The 20325-nt window shown below is 36.9% G+C and overlaps 1 protein-coding gene across 1 annotated transcript; it reads left to right on the top strand.

Annotated features, from left to right (window-relative positions):
- The first annotated feature begins 2969 nt into the window (after nucleotides 1-2969).
- On the top strand, nucleotides 2970-13707 carry LOC117163170 (uncharacterized). Its single transcript, XM_076626805.1, has 6 exons — nucleotides 2970-3314; nucleotides 3522-3955; nucleotides 4040-4330; nucleotides 4414-4516; nucleotides 12298-12482; nucleotides 12868-13707. The coding sequence occupies exons 2-4, from the start codon at nucleotides 3575-3577 to the stop codon at nucleotides 4507-4509; spliced, it is 768 nt and encodes a 255-aa protein (XP_076482920.1). The 5' UTR covers nucleotides 2970-3314; nucleotides 3522-3574; the 3' UTR covers nucleotides 4510-4516; nucleotides 12298-12482; nucleotides 12868-13707.
- Nucleotides 13708-20325: the final 6618 nt, after the last annotated feature.

The following is a 20325-nucleotide window of genomic DNA, read 5'->3' as shown; positions in this document are numbered from 1 at the left end:
TAAAAATATTAAAAATTTTAATTTAATATATATATATTATTTATTCATTAATACGTTCATGCTGTAATACACGAACATATGCGTTACTCTGCTACTCACGATGCATCGTAACAAGTATGCATTTTTGTATGAAAAACCGTTTATTTTCATTTTATGTTCGTTTTTAAAGTCAGATGCGATACGAAATAACGTCAGTGTTGTTTTCTGGCTGCTCGCGAACATATGATATCTATTCCATTTTCAAATTGATTTTATCTACACGTTAAAGCGAGCTGTGGAATAAATCTAACTTGCTCGAGCCTGCTTGAATCTCTGTATCATTGTATCATAATGTGAGAACTTTCACAAGCCTAAATCTTGGCAGTCTGACGATCGAGAATATTGCTATCGGAAGAATCGCTCTCATCCGTAAACAAGATATTTCCAAGGATTGCGTTATAATTTTCTTAGCGGCTAACCATCGAATATTCGTCAAACGACATAATTTCGCACACGGCGAACCTTATAACGTACACCTTTTTGGCGTATTATTTTTCCCACTTTTTTTTTTTTTTTTTTTTATTAACGTGGAGGACACCAGGTCGCTTCTGGGAAAAAGCGGCGTGGTAGTGGCGGACGCCAACGGACTAAAACCTCCATGATGACCGTCCCGGCAGCGATCTAGAGGGGCCCGGGAACTGGTGTGAGGGATACACCCCCCCCCCGCGCTCAATGCACCCCCTAATGGAGCGATATGCGGCCACGTCACACCGCGCCTCGTCGCCGGAGCCGCCGTGCCAGACAGTCCGGTTCCCCTGCCGGGCTGATTTGTTGCCCCGGGGCGCTGAGTTGCCAGCGCCTAAGTTTGCACCCCACCGGGGGGCGCGACGGACCTAGCGCGCCTCACCGAAGCGCTTCCATGGCCTCTGCCGCGCCCTCGCCGGTCAATTCTCTCAGGGTGAGAGTATTATTTTTCCCACTGCTGCGTGTGAAACCCCTATTGGACAAACTGTTCTTTGCAATACATCGATGGATAAATACGCGCACAAACACGCAATACGTGCAATAGAATGCTCGAGGTCAATTTTGTGATCCTCTTTTTCAACAGATCTTCGCAAATCCGAAGGTGTAGAATTACCTCCCAAAGACATAAGATGACAACAAACACTTTCTTGACACACTGTATAACATTGAGGTATCCAGTTTTGCCACATACAATTTTGTCATTGTCACGTTTGACTTTGTTCATTGTAAAGTCAAATTTGCACACTCCATCTGTGAAATAGTACGAAGAAATCATAGTGACTTGTATTCCTTATGATATCATGATGCCACATAATTTATAATACAATACAATAATTCGCGAACAGATCGCGAACAGTTAGGTTATTAAACTTATGTTCTTTCATTGAAGACATCGATGGACGCTGTGTTCCAGAAATCGCCAATCACACTTGGCGAAGCATAATAGTAATTTACAATAACAAATACTTAAGAATGCCTAATTTTGTTAAACATAGGGTTCAATTTACAATTATGTAAATATTACTTCTTGAAAGTAACTTCTTAATCAATTTTAACAAATTTTGTAAAAATAAATCGCGTAAAATTTTGTAAAAATTTGTATTAAGCCAATTGCCAACCGAACATGTTCAAACTGTATTTTTTTCAAAACGGGACCTTAAGCTAAAAAGCTTTATTTCACATATTCGACTTGTTCTTGTATGTGGTATCAGCACCTAGTCGGATGCCCGCGTTATGCAGGACACCCTGATGGCGTTGAACGCAACGATTCAAATTGAACTGAAAAGTCGTTATGTTTTCAGAGGACTTGTGTGTAGAGGATGGTTGATCGTGAGATTTATTAGACAAGATTGCTCGTTGTTGAAACCTTCAAGTATATTTTCAAATGATTAAATAAATAATTATAGATAATGTTCGCAAAGACGGTAGATACTCGTAGATACTGATCCATAACTCTCGTGAACTCTTTACGATTGCGTCCGTTTAAACTGGTATAGTATAAACAGATCGGGGGAGAGTCGGAGAATTCAAATTCGTCTTTGTTCGACGGTTCGACGGTAACGTAACGGCGACATTGTTTTGCCCGGAGTTTATTTATTAATATATTATGTATGTCCTCACGATCTTGATACTCCGAAGCAAATAAACAACAACATGATTTGAAATGTTCTCTAGCTCATGTACCGCTACGTGTACTTTCAAGGAGCAAAACTGACACAGTTCCGCTTGTGACGCGAGACGGAGATTATCGTTTCACTTCCTTTAACGCATTTTTGCCATTGAAAGACACTAATTTCTGTGACTTGCTTTATCTCTGTTATAAATCTCTCTTTATATTTAAAATTTTATAGTTTTTGTGCAAACGTAAAAGGTAAGTAAATATTAATAAATATTATAATAATATAATATAATGCTATATAATAATATTAATAAATACTTCGCTATTTACTTATTTTATTTCCATTAAGGTATATTGTATTTTTCATTGCATTACTTTCATTGTTATTTAGTGTAATAATAAACGCATACGTTAATATTCATTGGCATTAGTGTAATTGTAAGCTTCACTGTAAATTTAATAAAATTTATAAGAACGGAATTATTAAAAGGGTATATATGTGTAATTAAACTAGATTCTATTCTCAATGTTACTTCATTATTTTATTATTGTTTCATATATATATATTTTTTTTTAATTTACATGTGCTTCTAAGTTAATAGAACTAAACACATGTGTATGTATTAATTGCTATATAGGTCATAATTTCAACCATAATATTAAATTATGGTATGTATTATTAAAAAGTATAGTTTAATGTATATATTAAATATATATCATTTATTCGTAGATTTTAAATATGGATACTGGATCAAAGAAGGAGATTAAAGAAATGATTACCAAAGATATATCGAATATACATAATTATTCCTTGGATGTTAAAAAATATGTTAACAACCAGCTTGAAGACACTCTGGATTATTTACATGGTTTAATTGCTGAAATACCACAATCAGTCCCTGGCCCTTCAACTACAAAGAGGCCGAAAGTTTTGAAGAAAAAAGGTTATCGTCGTAAAGAGACTATCCCAGAAAATGATATTATCAATACTGACAATACAGTAACAGATTCAGCAGTACATGATAAAACAGAAAATAAAGATGTAAAAACTGGGGATGTGCTGGAAACAACAATTGACCGAACAAAAAGAAAGGCTGCAATAAAAGCTGCAATTAATATTAAAAAGCAGCAGTCAATGTCACTTGTTACAAAATTACGAAGGCTAACTCTTGATGATGACAGTAATGTAAATGTTTGTGTCATATTATGATGAAATTTAATACTTTTAATCTTACCCCATATCTTATGTTACTAATCAATACTAACCCTTATATGTAGTACCCAATAATGTTCGATATCGGTTAATTAATGCGTCAAAATCTAATTGCTTATACAATTGTATGTACATTGTGTATATAAATACTACTATAACGTTGTTAAATATATTCTAAATTTTTAGAGGAAACGTGGAGGCCGACCTAAAAAAAAAGGAAAGTGCTAGAAGTAGTTCAGATGAAAAAAAACACAAAAGGTCCTACAAAACATAGTAAAACAAAAAAGAATGTTTTAAGCGAAACAATTTCAAAAGAAGATGCAAAACAGCCAGAAAGGATTGAACCATTAAAGTCTTCAATGACAACAAGAGATAGTAATATAAAGAGAACTTTTTCACGGAGTGAAAACACGAAGGGTAAATATTCTAATATTATTGATGATACAGTAATTCCATCAGCAAGAAATGATATTGAAGATCCTTCAATGTGCGAGGATGCACTTGAGAAATTTACTCCTCTTATGAATTCCACGATGGACATCAATTCTACTTATACGCAGAAGATGATGGACGCTACCGCAATTGTAGAACCTTTATCACCAATAAAATCAAACGAAACGGTAGTAATTAATAAAAACTTGGCTAGTAGTATAGGAAAAAATAATGAACCTAAATTTACATCACGGTCGCCAATAACTCTGCAGGAGGAGGTTCAGCAGCTGAATCAAGCGATTGGACTCACCGAGTTCGAAGAATTATTCGCAGAAGATGAGCCATCCCGTGAAAGGGAAATGTCTAATAGAAACATGACGAAACAGGACATTCAAAATGAAATGAAGAAAAATGTGCCCGTAAGAAGGAGAATCGAGGCCTTTGAAAAAGAAAAAATTTCAGAAAAAGCCATTGTTCAAAAACTGACACGAAGATCTGTCGAAAAAGCAAAAAAAATCTTATTAGCGAAACAAAAGAAGGAGACTCAGATGATGACATCGCAGGTAACATTACAAACAGTATCAAAGTATTCTTCTGTTATAAAAACACAAGCTATTATTCATTCGATATTTTATCCAAAATATAGCTCCAAACAGTAAGGTCCACTTCTGTTTTGCACAGTAAACCTGACGACGACACATCGGACAATGAAGCCAGACCAAGGCGTACAATTCCACATTAGGCGCAATGTAAGTGTTGTTTTACTTAATGAGTTAATAAACATTATAATGCATGGAGTACTCGAATTTTTATCAATTTTAGCATACATACGCGAAAATGAACTTGCAATGCAACGATAAATTCCGAAGAAAGCAGTCTATAAATTCTTTGATAGAAGAATGTGCACACCAGATTTAACTGAAATGTTTGAAAATATAGATAGGAGTAGATTACAACGCACGTCCAGTGCAATATGGAAGACACCACCGCGTTATTCCATGATGGAAAACGAATAGAAGTTATAATTTGTTAAACTGAATGTTGTTGATTTCAAATTGTGCCTTAGAGCAGGAATACTTGCCATACCTTGCGTGTAATATAAAAATGATGTTACATTGCAACTATCGTTAAAAGATGTATGTGTTCTTAAAATATACCAATGAACGTAAGACTATTTCACTTTTTATATTTTAGAATGATCATAGGCATATATTACTTTTATTATACTAATCAAATTTTACCATTTTTTCTTATTTATATGTATCTTCTTAAGAATTAATAAATAAACCAATTAATAAATAATTGTTTTGGTACGACTTTTTAATGAGAAGTAAATTTTATTAGATTTGCCTTATTATCACCGTCGTGTAATAATTCGCGAGATACGCGTGATATAATTCGCACGATTAAATAGCACTGGTGATTTCGTCTCTTCGTGTAACGAGGAGGGTCTGGTAAATGGGTCGACCGTGGACGTTCAATCTTGTAAGAGAACAAACGGCGGCACCGTATCGTTGAGCATTTTTCTTTCGGTCAACAGCCATCCATTTTAAATTTAGCACATTCGGTTGCGACGCTAAGTTTTCGTTACACCACCAGTTGTTTCGTCTGAAATTCGCGTGACGTAAGTGCATTACACTCTCGCATCCGTCAGCCATTCCTGCGACCACTTCGCGTGCGTTAACTCGATAATATTTCGTCTCTGTTACCTTGTCGCCGTTGCTGCTTGACACATCTCGCTTGCTGGACGACTGATCGATGAAAATTAAAACGGGACGCTGATTTACCGTATCGTTATTTTTGTGTCAGGTATTCTCTTTTTGCCGTTTCGGCGAATTATTTTCATTTCGAACTTTTTTAGTCTTATTGTTACGTCGATTCTTATATTTCAAGATCTAGTCTTGTATGTACGCTGGGGAGCGCTTTTATTTATTGATTCAACAAAGAATATCGTTGTAGGTGTCATACATGCGAGTAAAAGTAACGAAGTACGAGCAGTTTCACTGTAACATACTTCCTGATAATTTCTCGTTATTTATACCATAAGAAAGTATCAAAGAGGAACTCTTATCTCGAACGTGGATCTATTTGTCGACAATGCATGCGTGTAATACTCGAGTGTCGTTCATACAGCGTAAATATACGTGCAGATACGTAAACTTTTTATGATTTTTGTATCAAAGGCAGACCTGCTATAATACTCGCAAGTGAAATATAATTCTACGAAAGAAAATGGAGCAAAAGAGTTTCGTTGGTAATATATTCTTCCTTTTTCATCACAAGTTTCCTCTTCGTTGTGCTTCTGTTACATTATAATCCTGTTAGATTTACGCGCGTAAAATTTCACTTTGTTGCACTATATATCTCATCATCGCCATCTGCCGAACACCTGTGAGAAACGCGGTTTACTTTGTCTCAAAGCGAGCAAACGTCTAATTTCACAAATTGGATTTTCATCAACAGCGAGAAGGGCATATGCGATGTAAAGGAGGCTGTAAGGGTGTCCTAGGGCTTACGGTGGTTGTCACGATGCCGGAAGTGGCGCCGAGCAGACACGTCAAGGGAGAATCAGAATCGCTATTGGCAAAAACCATCACGAACATTTGTCCTTCGCGCCACCAAAATTCTATCTTCTGAGATATTTTTCGCGTTTCCGAGGTCATCGCCACTCTCCTTAACTTTGCCTTACGATGTATAATATCTCGATGTTACGGTAGTTAGAAATTTGTATTAATTTGGAGAACCTTGCAAATGTACGCAAATCTGCTACGATAGTCGGATAGAGAGTATCGGCAGAGATCTGTTCCTTTATCGTGAAACTCTCTCGGACAACTTAGATGCTACCAGATATCGATTCTCGCATCCAACCATTTCGTAATAAACGTAGATCACCCAAGAAATTTCTCAATTGTCATCCGTTAATTTCGCGCAACTTTTGCTTTATTTTAGCTACGTGGGAACCTATTAGTGCGCAAATGTTACCCCGAAAATGTTACTCCTCTGTGCCAAATATCGTTCACGTGTATAATCAAAGTTGCATAAAACCGCGTACAATTGCATCAGGAAATTTCTAATAATTTGCTCGTCTCGCAGGACGAAAACAGGCTCACGAAGGATCCCTCTGTTCTGGCTATCGAATGTACCGCAAGCACGTAGTTTCAAGTGTCCGTTCTCTAGAAAATTCGAAACAATTTATGGTCGATGGTCGAGTGAACGGTGCAACGGTCGAGTCGGAAAGATCAGAAAGACAAATCGTCATAGTTCGAACAGACCGGGAAGCAGAAACGCACTTCCATGATCATTTGTATCGTTGCTCGATCTGTTGCTGCGCAATGACCGAGCAAGCTGTTGATTTTTCTTTTTCTGCGATGCTACTATACTCTACACTCTATGCTTTATACCGTTCTTTTGCCCGCTATTTACCTTGTACGCGAACTTTTTATCGCTAGTGGATTGCAAAAATCCTTTTTTATCACGAATTTTACGTGACAATGCGTAGGTCAAGGTGGACGTAAGACAAAGGAAGGTGTAGATATATAAGACAGGGTGTATTTAAAAATAATAAGTTATTTATTACAGATTATTTAATATGTATACAGGCTATTCGTATTATAGCAGCGATAGCTAGTGTTAAATTAACAATGACAGTTTCTATCGTAGTTAATATTATATTGGTTATTGGCCATGACGAAGGCGAATTTTGATAGCCCTGGTCGAGGTCGGTGGTCTGGATCTGTAACAAATAATACTATATTAATATAGCAAAGAAATGTCGTAAATATCGATATCATTTGCAAGGCGATTCTTTTTGGGCATAGTGAAATTATGTTGATCAGTTTGTGGATATTAGGTTGTAATTAGATAATAAAGTTATAGATTTACCCGTTTTAAGGGATTGTTCAGGCGCCGTTAATTCACTGGATATGTCGCCCTGAAGCAGGATGTTTAAATTTTAGATCATATATTGTACTGATAGGAAGTATTTTATCGATACAATTATGAGTTTATTTGATTAAAATATCTAACGTAGTGTCTAGTCACCAAACGAATTAGTAGATCAGCCGTGAACAATGGCAGTAATTTGTATAATAACAAAGGATAAGCCAAATATAGCAGAATGACTCATCGGCTAGCGGGAGGTTGTGCCTAATTATCAAAAGCGAAAGAAATATGAAAGATCCTAGTTTGTAGGACTTGTTGACAATCAATGTCAACAATTTTTTCGTTTGGTCCATAGAATGTTTTGAGTGGGCTGTATTTCGACACACGACAAAATTGATAACGTAAATAAATCTTATATATTTGTTTCAAGAAATGATAGCATGTTTGTGAGCGGTATCTTTAGACAGGTTGTTGAAAACTGGATGTTAATTCGGATTTTATATTTTCAATAACTTCGCATGAGTATTTTAGTCAAATCTAGCACGAATCGAACAGGTGAAAACAATCTATACGGCGTTCGTGCTGAGGTGGTATGGTGATAGGTGCGTAAGGAACTACTCTTGGTGTTTTTAACGAACAATAGTTTATTTAGAACTAATCAACAATCAGAGTTAACAATTAACAATTAACAATTACACTTAACAGACAACTGGTAACAACTAACAAATAACGATAGACACCGAGAGATCATTCGACGCGTTGCTATGCAAATAGTACCGAGGAGTTACACATTTAATGGCGTAAGACAGACTGCCTGTGCTTTTGTTTCGGATCGCGCAGATTCTTCCCTTCGTAGCCCATCGATATCGTAGTCCAGTGCTGGCACGTGTATGCTCTTCCGAGAATTCGGCGGAAAGAGTGTGAAGATATCGATGGTACATTGGGCACGTCGGTGTTGCGCTTTGGCGGCGTCGCGCTTTGCATCCGGAGCCGTTGAAAAGTTCCGTGGCCCGTGCCGCCACAGTGCTTGGCAGGCTTTTATTTTGTTTACCTAGTGGATCGGTATGATAGAGTTCGAGACATGTGGAAAGTACGGCTTCCAGGCAAGCAGGGGCTGATTCAGCGCATTAAAATAAGAAGAAAATTTCGTATAAACGTTTTCGAGTAGACGCTTGCTTTGTGTCACAGTACTTTCTTACCTATCTTTAGAAAAATTACTCGAATCGACCAGTTCCAGTTTCTACGGAAACGCGAATGCGTCGCGTCATAGATCGTCCATCTTGTTCGAACAGCTTACACGAATTTGTCGAAAATTTTGATCGTCACGTCAACTAACGTTTTATAAGTAAGAGATTTTAAACGTCCCCGTATTTAATAATCGAACGGATTCGGATCCGAAGAGCGTATTGGTCCGGAAATAAGGCCGGCACGATTTATCTATTTTCCAAGAAATCGTTCATCTGTGTAATGTTTAGCATCGCAAAATAAGCTATAAGCGGAACGTATGGTCATATTAGGCATATTATGTTATATAAAATTTTCTTCTTATTTCAGTATTCAGAATCAACCTCTGCCATATTTTCCACGTGTTCTGATTCACCTTGTATAATATATAAGAATGATAATTGCAAATATATTTGTATAATAACTCTATGATAAGCGCTTAATAATACATACAGTGAACTTGTAGAGAGTAACGTTTGCTGACTGTCGGAGGCACATTGTTGCTGTATATGCAAAGACAAGTGCCCATTTCTTGTCGAAGAACTCCAGTCAATTCTAGCGTTTCACCCACATAAGTTTTCAACGCTGAAACATGAAAATATATAGTCGTTATTTTTTAGCTTTGCCTCTATTTGATCTTCATCTTATCTGCTTACGCGCTTAATAATAGAACTAGGTTTGGTCTACGTAAAAAGTAACTTCTTTTTATTAAGACTCATATTTATTAAGATTTAATAAGATACAATTTATTAAGATACATGTAACGAAAGGCAGGAAGTAGTAACATTTTACGTGAATTTGCATGGATCGAATATGCTGATGTGCTTACGAATAAGAGAGTATTGATCGATAATTATTAAAGCCAATTGTTTGTGACATGGGAATAAGCAAAAGTCATTTTTAAGTTTAAAGATCTTTAGTTTAGTATTGAAATGTGTTTAATGTATTTTAGCAAAAGTAGATAAAATAGGAATATTAAAAACATTAAAAACTTAATATCTAGTTCTTGTATTGTCCAAAGTTGTGTTTTGAAGACAAAATTTGACAAAAATGATGCATATACAAATGCTATCTGTGGTCATTAATATATTTTTTCGTTAGCGACAGAACATTTTCCCTTGATTTTATTGATATATTGGATTAATCACTTCTTTAAGTTACTCGTTGTTGAAACAACATCAAAATCGTATATTGTTTCATGCTAAAAAATCTACTAAATCCATTGACAGTGAAACGATATTTCGTATACGGTTCTTACAAGAATTATTATTATTTAAGACTTAGGAAAACGTATATACAGTAGCCACGCACACTGTGCGTATTTCTGGCGCGCGTTTCCGTTCAGTGACAGTACTTCGGCGGACTGGATTGCCGAAGCGAAAGGGTTAAAAAAATACGATAAAATCACATGTAGCTCTCTATTTGTCTAGTCGCTTTTGTAGCAATATCACTATGTCCTCTGACATACTTGAGGTTTCTTACAATTCACAAATTAAATGAACAACTGTGCAAGCGAAATCGCTGCTGTAGAATCCCCGCTTCTGTAGAATCAGTCGTATGGATTTCAAAATTTAGTGTGTCGCCGGGATTAGCGTTATCCAAAGTATGCCACAGGAATAGAACATAAAGATATTTCTCAAAATTTGTTATTGCTGGTATGATATTGCTGAAATACAAGGCTGCAGTTTCTTAATGTCGTCAAAACATTCAGTTCTTTTTTGGTCAGTCACTTTTCGCGTGTGTCACGACCGGCATACTTCAAATCCGACGGACTGACGATAGAGATAAAGATGTGGCGGCACTCGGTGACAATGTATATCGCTGAAGTGCCTAATGAACCATCAACATCCCAACGGTCCTTCCACTGAAGGTTCTAGAAGAAAGAGCACGTGGCAACGATCGCGGACGCCTAGCAAATGCATGGACGGTGGGGATGTTGAGGGATGACAAAAGAAAGTAATCGGATCCGATCGAAAGTAAAATCATAAGAGTCAGTCTTAGAAAGTCACGCCTAGAGTTCGGAAGTAGATTGTAAAGTGTATTGATGTTAGAAAAAAAATAAAGTTTTCTTTTTTTTATTTTTTACCTCAAATTCCTTTTTTATTTTGTTATTTTACGTGACAACACCATCGGCGCCTGGATGAACCTTGATAACTCGGCCCAGAGGCCAATGCATGGAGGGAACGTTGTCCTCTCTGAGGATGACGATTGTGCCCTTTTGGATGCTGTGTCCACCCTTGCTCCATTTATTGCGGTTGGTTAGCTCGTTCAAATACTCCTTATGCCAGCGGTTCCAAAAATGTTGTTTAAGCTGTTGGATATGCTGCCATTTGGAGAGTCGGTTCGATGGAATGTCCCTGAAATCTCGATCACGTAAGCACATTAATAAATCGCCAATGAGGAAATGTCCGGGAGTGAGGGCTAGGAGATCATTTGGATCGGTGGAGATAGAAGTTAGCGGGCGGGAATTGAGGACTGCTTCTATTTCTATGATAAGAGTATTACGGTGTTAAGCTCATATGTTCCTGTTTCTCCACTCGCGCTGCGCCATAATATCCTTTGATATTTCCGATCCTCTGGTCGTACGAGGAATTGCCGATACATTTTCTCGATGTCGCCAGTGAGTACGTACTGATGAGCGCGGAATCTGTGGTGGATCGGTATCAACAGGACGCCGACAGGTCGAGGCATCAACGCGGCGCAACACCTCCCGGGCGATCCGCGGGTACCAACCGCCAACACTAGAGGGCTACGACGACAACGAGTCTGTCTGTCTAACTCGCTAGCGGTCGAATATACGAGCGATTGATATAAATACCGCACCTAGCGAGACTCCCTCTACGTCTAAGGCAGGGACTACCGGGCATAGCCTTACTGACGAGTCCACCGGTAGTCCCAGGACGAAACGCACAACTCTCTCTCTCTCTTTTCATCCGTCACAAATCTAATTAATATACAAAATAAATTGTGAATTGATTCGAGAATATAGGATTTCCCCATTTACATGATTATCGTGATTTTTGTATAAATATATTTTTTAAGATACTAATAATTAGGTACTTATAAATTAGTATTATCAATTATTTTGCATTTATAATTCCGCCTCTAGTATAAGTGTTAATTGAAAACTAACTTTATGTTTCAAAAAGTACTAGCAAAGTCGTTGAGTAACAAGCCACTGATGCTAACACAAATAGCATTGTCGTAATTAAATATTTCTAAATATTCATTTTTCATTTTGAACCTATAGAAACAATTTATTATATATACTATTAGCTAAGTAAGTGCATATTTAATTAAGTCGAAATATAAAACTTAGTTATTTTAATAATTTAGAAAATAAAAAACTGACAAACATTTCAATTTAATTTATGGTTGGAACAAAAGACAGTTATTTTTCATTAATTGAAATATTGCAATGCAGAGTACTTTCCAAAATACGCCGAGAGTATTCCTGATGGTGAAACGAGCGTTGCTTCATCGAACGCAGCTAAAGAAAACAACATCTATGTAGTTGGTGGTACGATGCCTGAAATAGAGGGCGATAAATTGTACAATACCTGTACTATTTGGGGTCCCGATGGAACTTTGATAGCAAGACACCGAAAGGTAAGTAATATATTCATTTATGGCTTTGAATTTGAAAATATTGGGGTGAAGAAAGTGACTCTATCTAGGAATAATTTAGGAATATACATATGTACATACGTATACTATAACCAATTCAATAATTTACGGTTTATAAAATACGTTATGATGCGGGAAACGCCCATTTTTGTTGTAATGTGTAATATAAATTTTTCAAATACGAAAATACTTATTTTTTCTCCTTTTTAAACATTATTAAATGATAAGATTTTTTAATAAAAGAAAGTGATAAAAACGCTGTCAGTTATTAAATAAAAAATAATTAAAGTTTAGGAGTTGGTAACTTTGATATTAAATTACAAAAGTTGCAGCAATAGAATTAGCGACTACATTTTTATGTTATTAGGTACATCTATTCGACATCGACATTCCTAATAAGATTACTTTTCGAGAGAGTGATTCACTCAGTCCTGGTAACTCCCTAACGACGTTCGATGTGAAGGGCTGCAAAATAGGTATTGGCATTTGCTATGATATTAGATTCGAGGAAATGGCACGCATTTATCGGAACAAAGGTACAGTAACTTAATCGATCAATACTTAACTAGCAAAAAATTAAATATCTTTCTTAAATATATTCTATATAAAATTAATATAATCTGTAACTCTGTATAAAAAGAAGCTTAATTTAAAAAACCAGTATATTTGCTGAAAATGAAACAAATAAAAGAATTAAAAGCACAATAAGAGGACTGTCCTCGCATATTCAGAAATGATGGAATGTGAACCGTGCAACTACGAAGTTAATTGGTATTCGGTGGCTTCATATTTCCTGCTTCTCTGGGTTAGGTTGCCAAATGCTGATATATCCAGCGGCATTCAATATGACCACTGGACCACTGCACTGGTCATTACTTCAGCGTTTCAGAGCGAATGATAATCAATTATACGTTGCCTGCATATCACCGGCTCGTGTTCCTTAAGCAAGTTACGTCGCATGGGGACATACACAGTTGACCCATCCCTGGGGAAAGATTCTTTACGATTTGGAAACTCAAGAGAATATGGCAGTCACCGATATCAAAAAAAAAAAAGAAAAAAAAACTGGCGAACCGTGTGTTACCACAACGAGACCCGCGATGCTATTTGTCGCTTTAAATTGTGCCGCAACTCGTTTTTGAGATCTTTGCCAGGGGCGCGTTAAAATATGCTGAAAATATATTTCTGGCTTTTCTGGGGTTTAACTGAAGTACGACAAATAACGTTGTAAAACATATGTACTTATGACTTACAGAGTAATTGAGTGTACAAAATATATAGTATACAAAATAGCCAGCGATTTAGGGCTTTAAAAGATCAAAAGAAAAGAAAAGGAAAGAAAAGAAAAGAAGAAAGATAATATGTTGTGGCAGTCTAAGTCGATCTAAGAAAATTGATAAAGGGAGGGAGGGGCAAAGCTAGTTAATCTGGAAAGAATCCAAGCGTCAATTTCAAGCATTTACAGAGAATCAAGCGGGCTGGTTAAAGTCGTGAGTTGAGCAATTATCCCGCGTTAGGTTCAATCAGGTTAGTACCACGCGAAATTGATCCAACCATGCGAAAACGAGTGTATTCTGATTTCTGTCGCAGATACTTCTGGCTAGTGCAGTACCTACACGGTGGTTGTTGAAATAGCCGCTTCTCATCTATTTTCCGCAGCGCGGACATCATCCTTTGATCCCTTACGACTAACGAAGTTTTCGAAGATGTACGGCAGTTTGAGATTCTACTTGAAAATGATCATGATTGCGGTCTGTGTGCCGTCTGCTCTCCTTTTTGTCCTTCCGTTAAAGACTGGTAAGTTGATACTGATTAATTATGCGATCGAAACCCTATATAATGGCAACAAAAATGCCGCTAATATAATATTCCTTCTTTCTTGTATCTGTCTGCCCCTCAGGTCGTTTTACTAATTACAATAAGTAATTTCGACTTCTTTGCGCTCTCTTTTAACGCATTCGAGACCGAAAGAAATTCATATCAGTCAGTAGGCAAGGGTATAATATACATGTTTTATATATAACTTATGTAGTAATGTATATATCATGTTAATTTCATATTTTTTTCAATATAGAATTATTATATATGTCGGGTTTACATTAGAATTAGGGTTAGGGGCGTGAAACGAATCTTCGTTTGGGTTACACGTTGTCGTTATGCAATAGAGAAGACATTGACTAGTGCAAATACGATTATTACAGAACCGGACAAGTAACCGTGGTAGTTAGGTACTCGAGAAACTGATGACAATGATCCTAGGTTCAATAACGAATCCGCGGTCGACGGGATGATAGATGAACGTACTCACAAAATCAAAGTCGGACGCGTAATATTCACTGATCGTAAATAGTTACCCCTTTCATCAATGAGATCGCGAGCGAGAATGCCTTTCCCGTCCCGATGATGCCACAGAGGAAAACTATAATGGGGTGTGTCTAAGGATACGAGATCATCGGGTTCGTCGAGAAAAGCCTCCGTTCAGAAAGTACGGGAAATTGGCGTTGCTGCTAATTGGTCAATCTCCATATCGGTGGTTAGAAAAAGATGCTAGCCGCCCTCGAGGGAAAGTTGCTAGTGGGAGACGCCGCTCGTTGAAAAATATGTCTCCCCTATCTTCCCGTAGTTGGGACAAAGACTGTTTGTCTGTTTGAAGGACTTTAGTTAACTAAACCTTAAGATTTATAACGGGCCCTCGGGCTAGCCGAACATGTACTGCGGAGACGCATCGACATCTGGCAATCATCTTACTCGAAGAATAGGGTCTGCGTGTGGCGAGCCACGGGACAGAAACCGTTGGAATGTTTACTGTCGCGTGTCGCCACGAATATTTCTTTTAAGGAGAGCTATAGAATTACTCCATACCTTTGTTAAACAAAGAGTTCATCCCGTAACCGCGGCTACGTTCGGCGACTGACTGTCGCCTCGAGCCCAAGCTCATTATCGCAACTCTCGAACAATTACAATCGGATTGAATAACTACAATTGTTCAATTACAGACTCCGGTGTTCTTTCATCTCCGACATATATATATTTTTTACATTTGTAGTTGCTCACAGATTTTATTAAAGAAAAGTGTTAACAATGTGTTTTCATGATTTATTTCTCGCGACTGACTTCCATTAATCCCTTATATTCCTGTCGCCATACGCGTGTAAATCTAACATGGCTGCTCATAAATGTCATCAGTAAAGTTATAGTGACGGGTCTTTAGTTTTGCTTGATATCGAAGTAATTTTCCGTCTGCCGCTCGTTTTTCCTTATTCTACCGCAATTAGAAGATTTATTTATTAATATTGTTTTAAAGTGACAAAAGTATTGTTATATATATATATATATATATGTCGGATCAGGATTCGAATTTTGGGCGCGCGACGACTCTTCATGTGGACTAGCCATCGTTTCACAAAGCCGAGATTTTATTTACACGTATATACAGGTCTATCACTAAGCTTAACAAATAATAAGTACAACTAATAATAAGTCTAACAAACACTAAGCCTAATGAATAATACGATCTACGAATAATTAAATTAAATAATACTATTAGCAATGTTTGAGTTCAAACGAATCCACGGTCACCGGGATAACTCCTTACTAAGCGAAACTAACTTAGACGCAAATGCGATCCTCGAAAACGCTCGATGTATCACTCTCCAAGGCAATCGCAAGAATGCCAGCCTCGTGGAGATTTTTCTCCCTGTACGATTGCATTTTGTTTTCTATCCCCGTTTGGAAGCATCGAGAAGGTTCCAAACGCCGTTGCTAGGCACACTCGTTGGAAGCATCGAGAGAGTTCCAAACGCCGTTGCTAGGCAGTTTCTGCCTGGAGTTTTGGTTACTAAATACAATGTATGTCCCATTGCATCGGCACCTCCGAGGCAACATCACACGTGGCTCGGCCCGCTCTCGAGGCCGCATGCCGCCACAACCACACTTCTCGGAAAACACATACAACCACTCCAGACCTCCGTTAGATAAAACATCCATCCCGTGACCGTGGCTACGTTCAGCGACCGATTGTCACCTCGAACCCAATCTCGCTTATTACAAATCTTAAACAATTACAACTATAATAAAATCTAGGCCAAGGTACTAGAGGATGTTCCCAAAATTTCCAAGGAAGGGCTTCGGCTTTCCTTTCATCTCCGACATATATATATATATATATATATTTATGTTGTGTGTCATTTTAATATGGCTAATGTTTTGTAATTCTTCGATTGCGTTATTTATTGTTTTGAGTAGTTTATTTTATAGAGTATTCGATAATATAAATATATATATATATATATATATATATATATATTTATATTTATATATATATATATATATATATATACGTATTCATATGCATATTTCTCTTGGCAGTGTAGTATTCATACGAAATGAAATGTCAATAATTTATTTATCCTTTACCGGAATGTAGGCTAGTTTTAAGTATGTATCTTAGATTATCGGTTTGATAGAATTCGCACTCATATATATATTTCTGACAATGTAACCTTCATTTCTTTAATAATACAATATTGTATATTTTATGTATTCGTTAAACTATTAGTTTTTGACTTCATGTATACTTATATTTCATAAATTGATAATATTGTATTTATTGCATAGTATTGGAAGCACTGTCTCTAATATTTACTAGGTTATTACATGTTCGGCATATATGTTTATACTTATATGTAACTCTCCAAATTGATTGATTGAAATATATTTATATATATGTCGGAGATGAAATGAAAACCGGAGCCTTCCCTATGCAATTTTGAGGAAGCCTTTTAATGCTTTAGCCTAGATTTTATCATAACTGTAATTAAGTAATTGTCATCTGTAATTGTTTGACATTTGTGAAAAGCGAAAGTGGGTTCGAGGTGACAACTGGTCGCTGAACGTAGCCACGGTCACGGGATAAACGTTTTGCCTGACGAAGGTGTGGATCGGTTGTATTGTTCTCCCTAGAAATCACATAGAATTGTACTTTAGAGATGTCGATATAATGGGACACACGTTGTATGAGGAATCAATCTCCAGACAGAAACTGCCTAGCAACGGCGTTTGGATCTTTCTCGATGTTTCCAAGGAGTATATAACAAACTTTTGACAGATATTGCCTAGCAACAACGATTGGAACCTTCTCGATGTGTCCAGCGAGAATATAACAAACAAATGCAGTCGTATTACGAAAAAGATTTTAATCAGAGAGGCATTCGTGTGGTCGCCTTGGAAAGTGATACATCGAGTAATTTTTCCGAGTGATTCCGCAAACGTATTTTTGTGTTATAAAATTGTTTAAAGTTTTCCCGTTGACCGTGTATTCGTTTGAACCCCGGATCATTGTTTATAGCGTAAATTAAATTCAATATTTGTAAATTTATCAATCGTTAATTTTCATTATTCGTTAAATTAGTAAATCGTAAGATATATTATTCGTTTCTTTATTGTACGATAAAACTTATTATTCTTTAATCTAATTAATAATTTAATTTATCATTTGTTAATCAATCATATCATTTACAAAATTCATTATTCATAATATTTGTAAAACCTTGTTTATTCGTGTAAATATATTCTCTGTTTTGTAAAACAATGGCTAATTCAAATGAAGAAACATTACGTGATTCAAATCTTCATAATAACCCGACATATATATATATATATATATATATATATATATATATGTCGGGTTAACATTAGGATTTAAGGCGCGTAACGATTCTTCGTTTGAATTAGCCATTGTTTTACAAAACAGAGAATATATTTACACGAATAAACAAGGTTTTACAAATATTATGAATAATGAATTTTTATAAATGATATGATTGATTAACAAATGATAAATTAAATTATTAATTAGATTAAAGACTAATAAGTTTTATCGTACAATAAAGAAACGAATAATATATCTTACGATTTACTAATTTAACGAATAATGAAAATTAACGATTGATAAATTTACAAATATTGAATTTAATTTACGCTATAAACAATGATCCGGGGTTCAAACGAATCCACGGTCAACGGGAAAACTTTAAACAATTTTATAACACAAAAAATACGTTTGCCGAATCACTCGGAAAAATTACTCGATGTATCACTTTCCAAGGCGATCACACGAATGCCTCTCTGATTAAAATCTTTTTCGTAATCCGACTGCATTTGTTTGTTATATTCTCGCTGGAAACATCGAGAAGGTTCCAATCGTTGTTGCTAGGCAATATCTGTCAGAAGTTTGTTATATACTCCTTGGAAACATCGAGAAAGATCCAAACGCCGTTGCTAGGCAGTTTCTGTCTGGAGATTGATTCCTCATACAACGTGTGTCCCATTATATCGACATCTCTAAAGTACAATTCTATGTGATTTCTAGGGAGAACAATACAACCGATCCACACCTTCGTCAGGCAAAACGTTTATCCCGTGACCGTGGCTACGTTCAGCGACCAGTTGTCACCTCGAACCCACTTTCGCTTTTCACAAATGTCAAACAATTACAGATGACAATTACTTAATTACAGTTATGATAAGATCTGGGCTAAAGCATTAAAAGGCTTCCTCAAAATTGCATAGGGAAGGCTCCGGTTTTCATTTCATCTCCAACATATATATATTCCTGGCGTTTCAATTATTTTCCTCTTTTGTAGTTATTCTTATTTCCTGGTTTATTTAGAATTGTGTGTATATGTATTTTGTTTATTGGTTGGATCCGTTAATCGCCCTCGTTTTATTAATCCTTCCTTTCGTTTCGTAGTGCCGTGTGTTCGTTTGTGCATTCAAATCCTTATTCGCGTGTTTTGTATAGAATGGTTTTCTTGTTCTTGTTACGGCGCGTGCGGAGCGCGGGACGTGACACCCCCGCCCTTGGAGTTCAAATTTCCAAAGGAAATTTGACTGATGGTATCTCTGAGTTCGCTCAAGGCGGACGTAGATGTCGTTGGTAGTTGAGTGACTACCGGTGTTATCGATATCCCTTGAGGTTGTGCTGTTTGATCATCGATATTTCGTCTTCTTTTGAGGTATAGTAGCGGGTGGGTGACTGAGCCGCATATTGCTCCTAATAGGGCGATTCCACATTCGTAAGTTTCACGTAACTGGTATCCGTGTGCGGCTATATCTATTATTGTTTTGATTAGTTTAAATATTGCGAGTATTCCAAATATTGCTGCACTGACAGTTCCAAATTCCATAAAACCAGTCCATACGGTATTTTTCGCTATTGTCGTTAATGTGTTTTGTCCATCATTCCCAGGATGTTTACTGTTCCAGGGACGATTGTTTTTCCTGTTGCTCCTCTGGCCAATGCGTTCAAGACTGCAGATTTTCTGCCGGGACATGACGTGGTCCCGTAGTGCATCGAGGTCTTTTGGGTATAAATTCCGCTCGTGGCCAACGACGATGGTGCTGAATATCGCCACGTTTGGCGCACGTCCGGGCGGAGTTCCTGTGGTGCGATTCCTTTGCCAAAAGGGTAGTTCCGAGTAGCATTTTGTTGTATGTCGTACCTTTACTTGTACCGGAATGCATTTGACTATATGGACCGCTTCTCCTGCGATCAATGTTGAGAAATGTTAAGTTGGTAGGATCGCTGCTTACTACAAGCTAAGTTGGTACGACTTCTAACGACGCTCTTTTGTCTTAGAAGTCGACCACGTTGTTCTATTGACTTGGAGATTCCTGTGTGGTAAGACGTGTTATAAGACTGAAATATATTGGAGAAAACGAATCTAAGTGAATCGTTATTTTATAAACCCAAAACCTTATTAAATAACAATCAAAGCCATGTGTCCTGGGTTTTGGTTATGGTGTATGCAAATTAGACGGGCGG

The sequence above is a fragment of the Bombus vancouverensis genome, unplaced genomic scaffold (assembly GCF_051014615.1).
Source record: "Bombus vancouverensis nearcticus unplaced genomic scaffold, iyBomVanc1_principal scaffold0031, whole genome shotgun sequence".
NCBI classification, from domain to species: domain Eukaryota; kingdom Metazoa; phylum Arthropoda; class Insecta; order Hymenoptera; family Apidae; genus Bombus; species Bombus vancouverensis.
The sequence above is the reverse complement of the archived record's forward strand: the minus strand, read 5'-3'. Positions and strand labels throughout refer to the sequence as shown.

Coding starts and splice junctions, on each gene's coding strand:
- LOC117163170 (XM_076626805.1), top strand. CDS start 3,575: ATGAAAAAAAACACAAAAGGTCCTACAAAACATAGTAAAACAAAAAAG. Junction 3,956..4,039: donor CAATAAAATCAAACGAAACG/GTAGTAATTAAT, acceptor ATAACTCTGCAG/GAGGAGGTTCAGCAGCTGAA. Junction 4,331..4,413: donor CTCAGATGATGACATCGCAG/GTAACATTACAA, acceptor TCCAAAATATAG/CTCCAAACAGTAAGGTCCAC.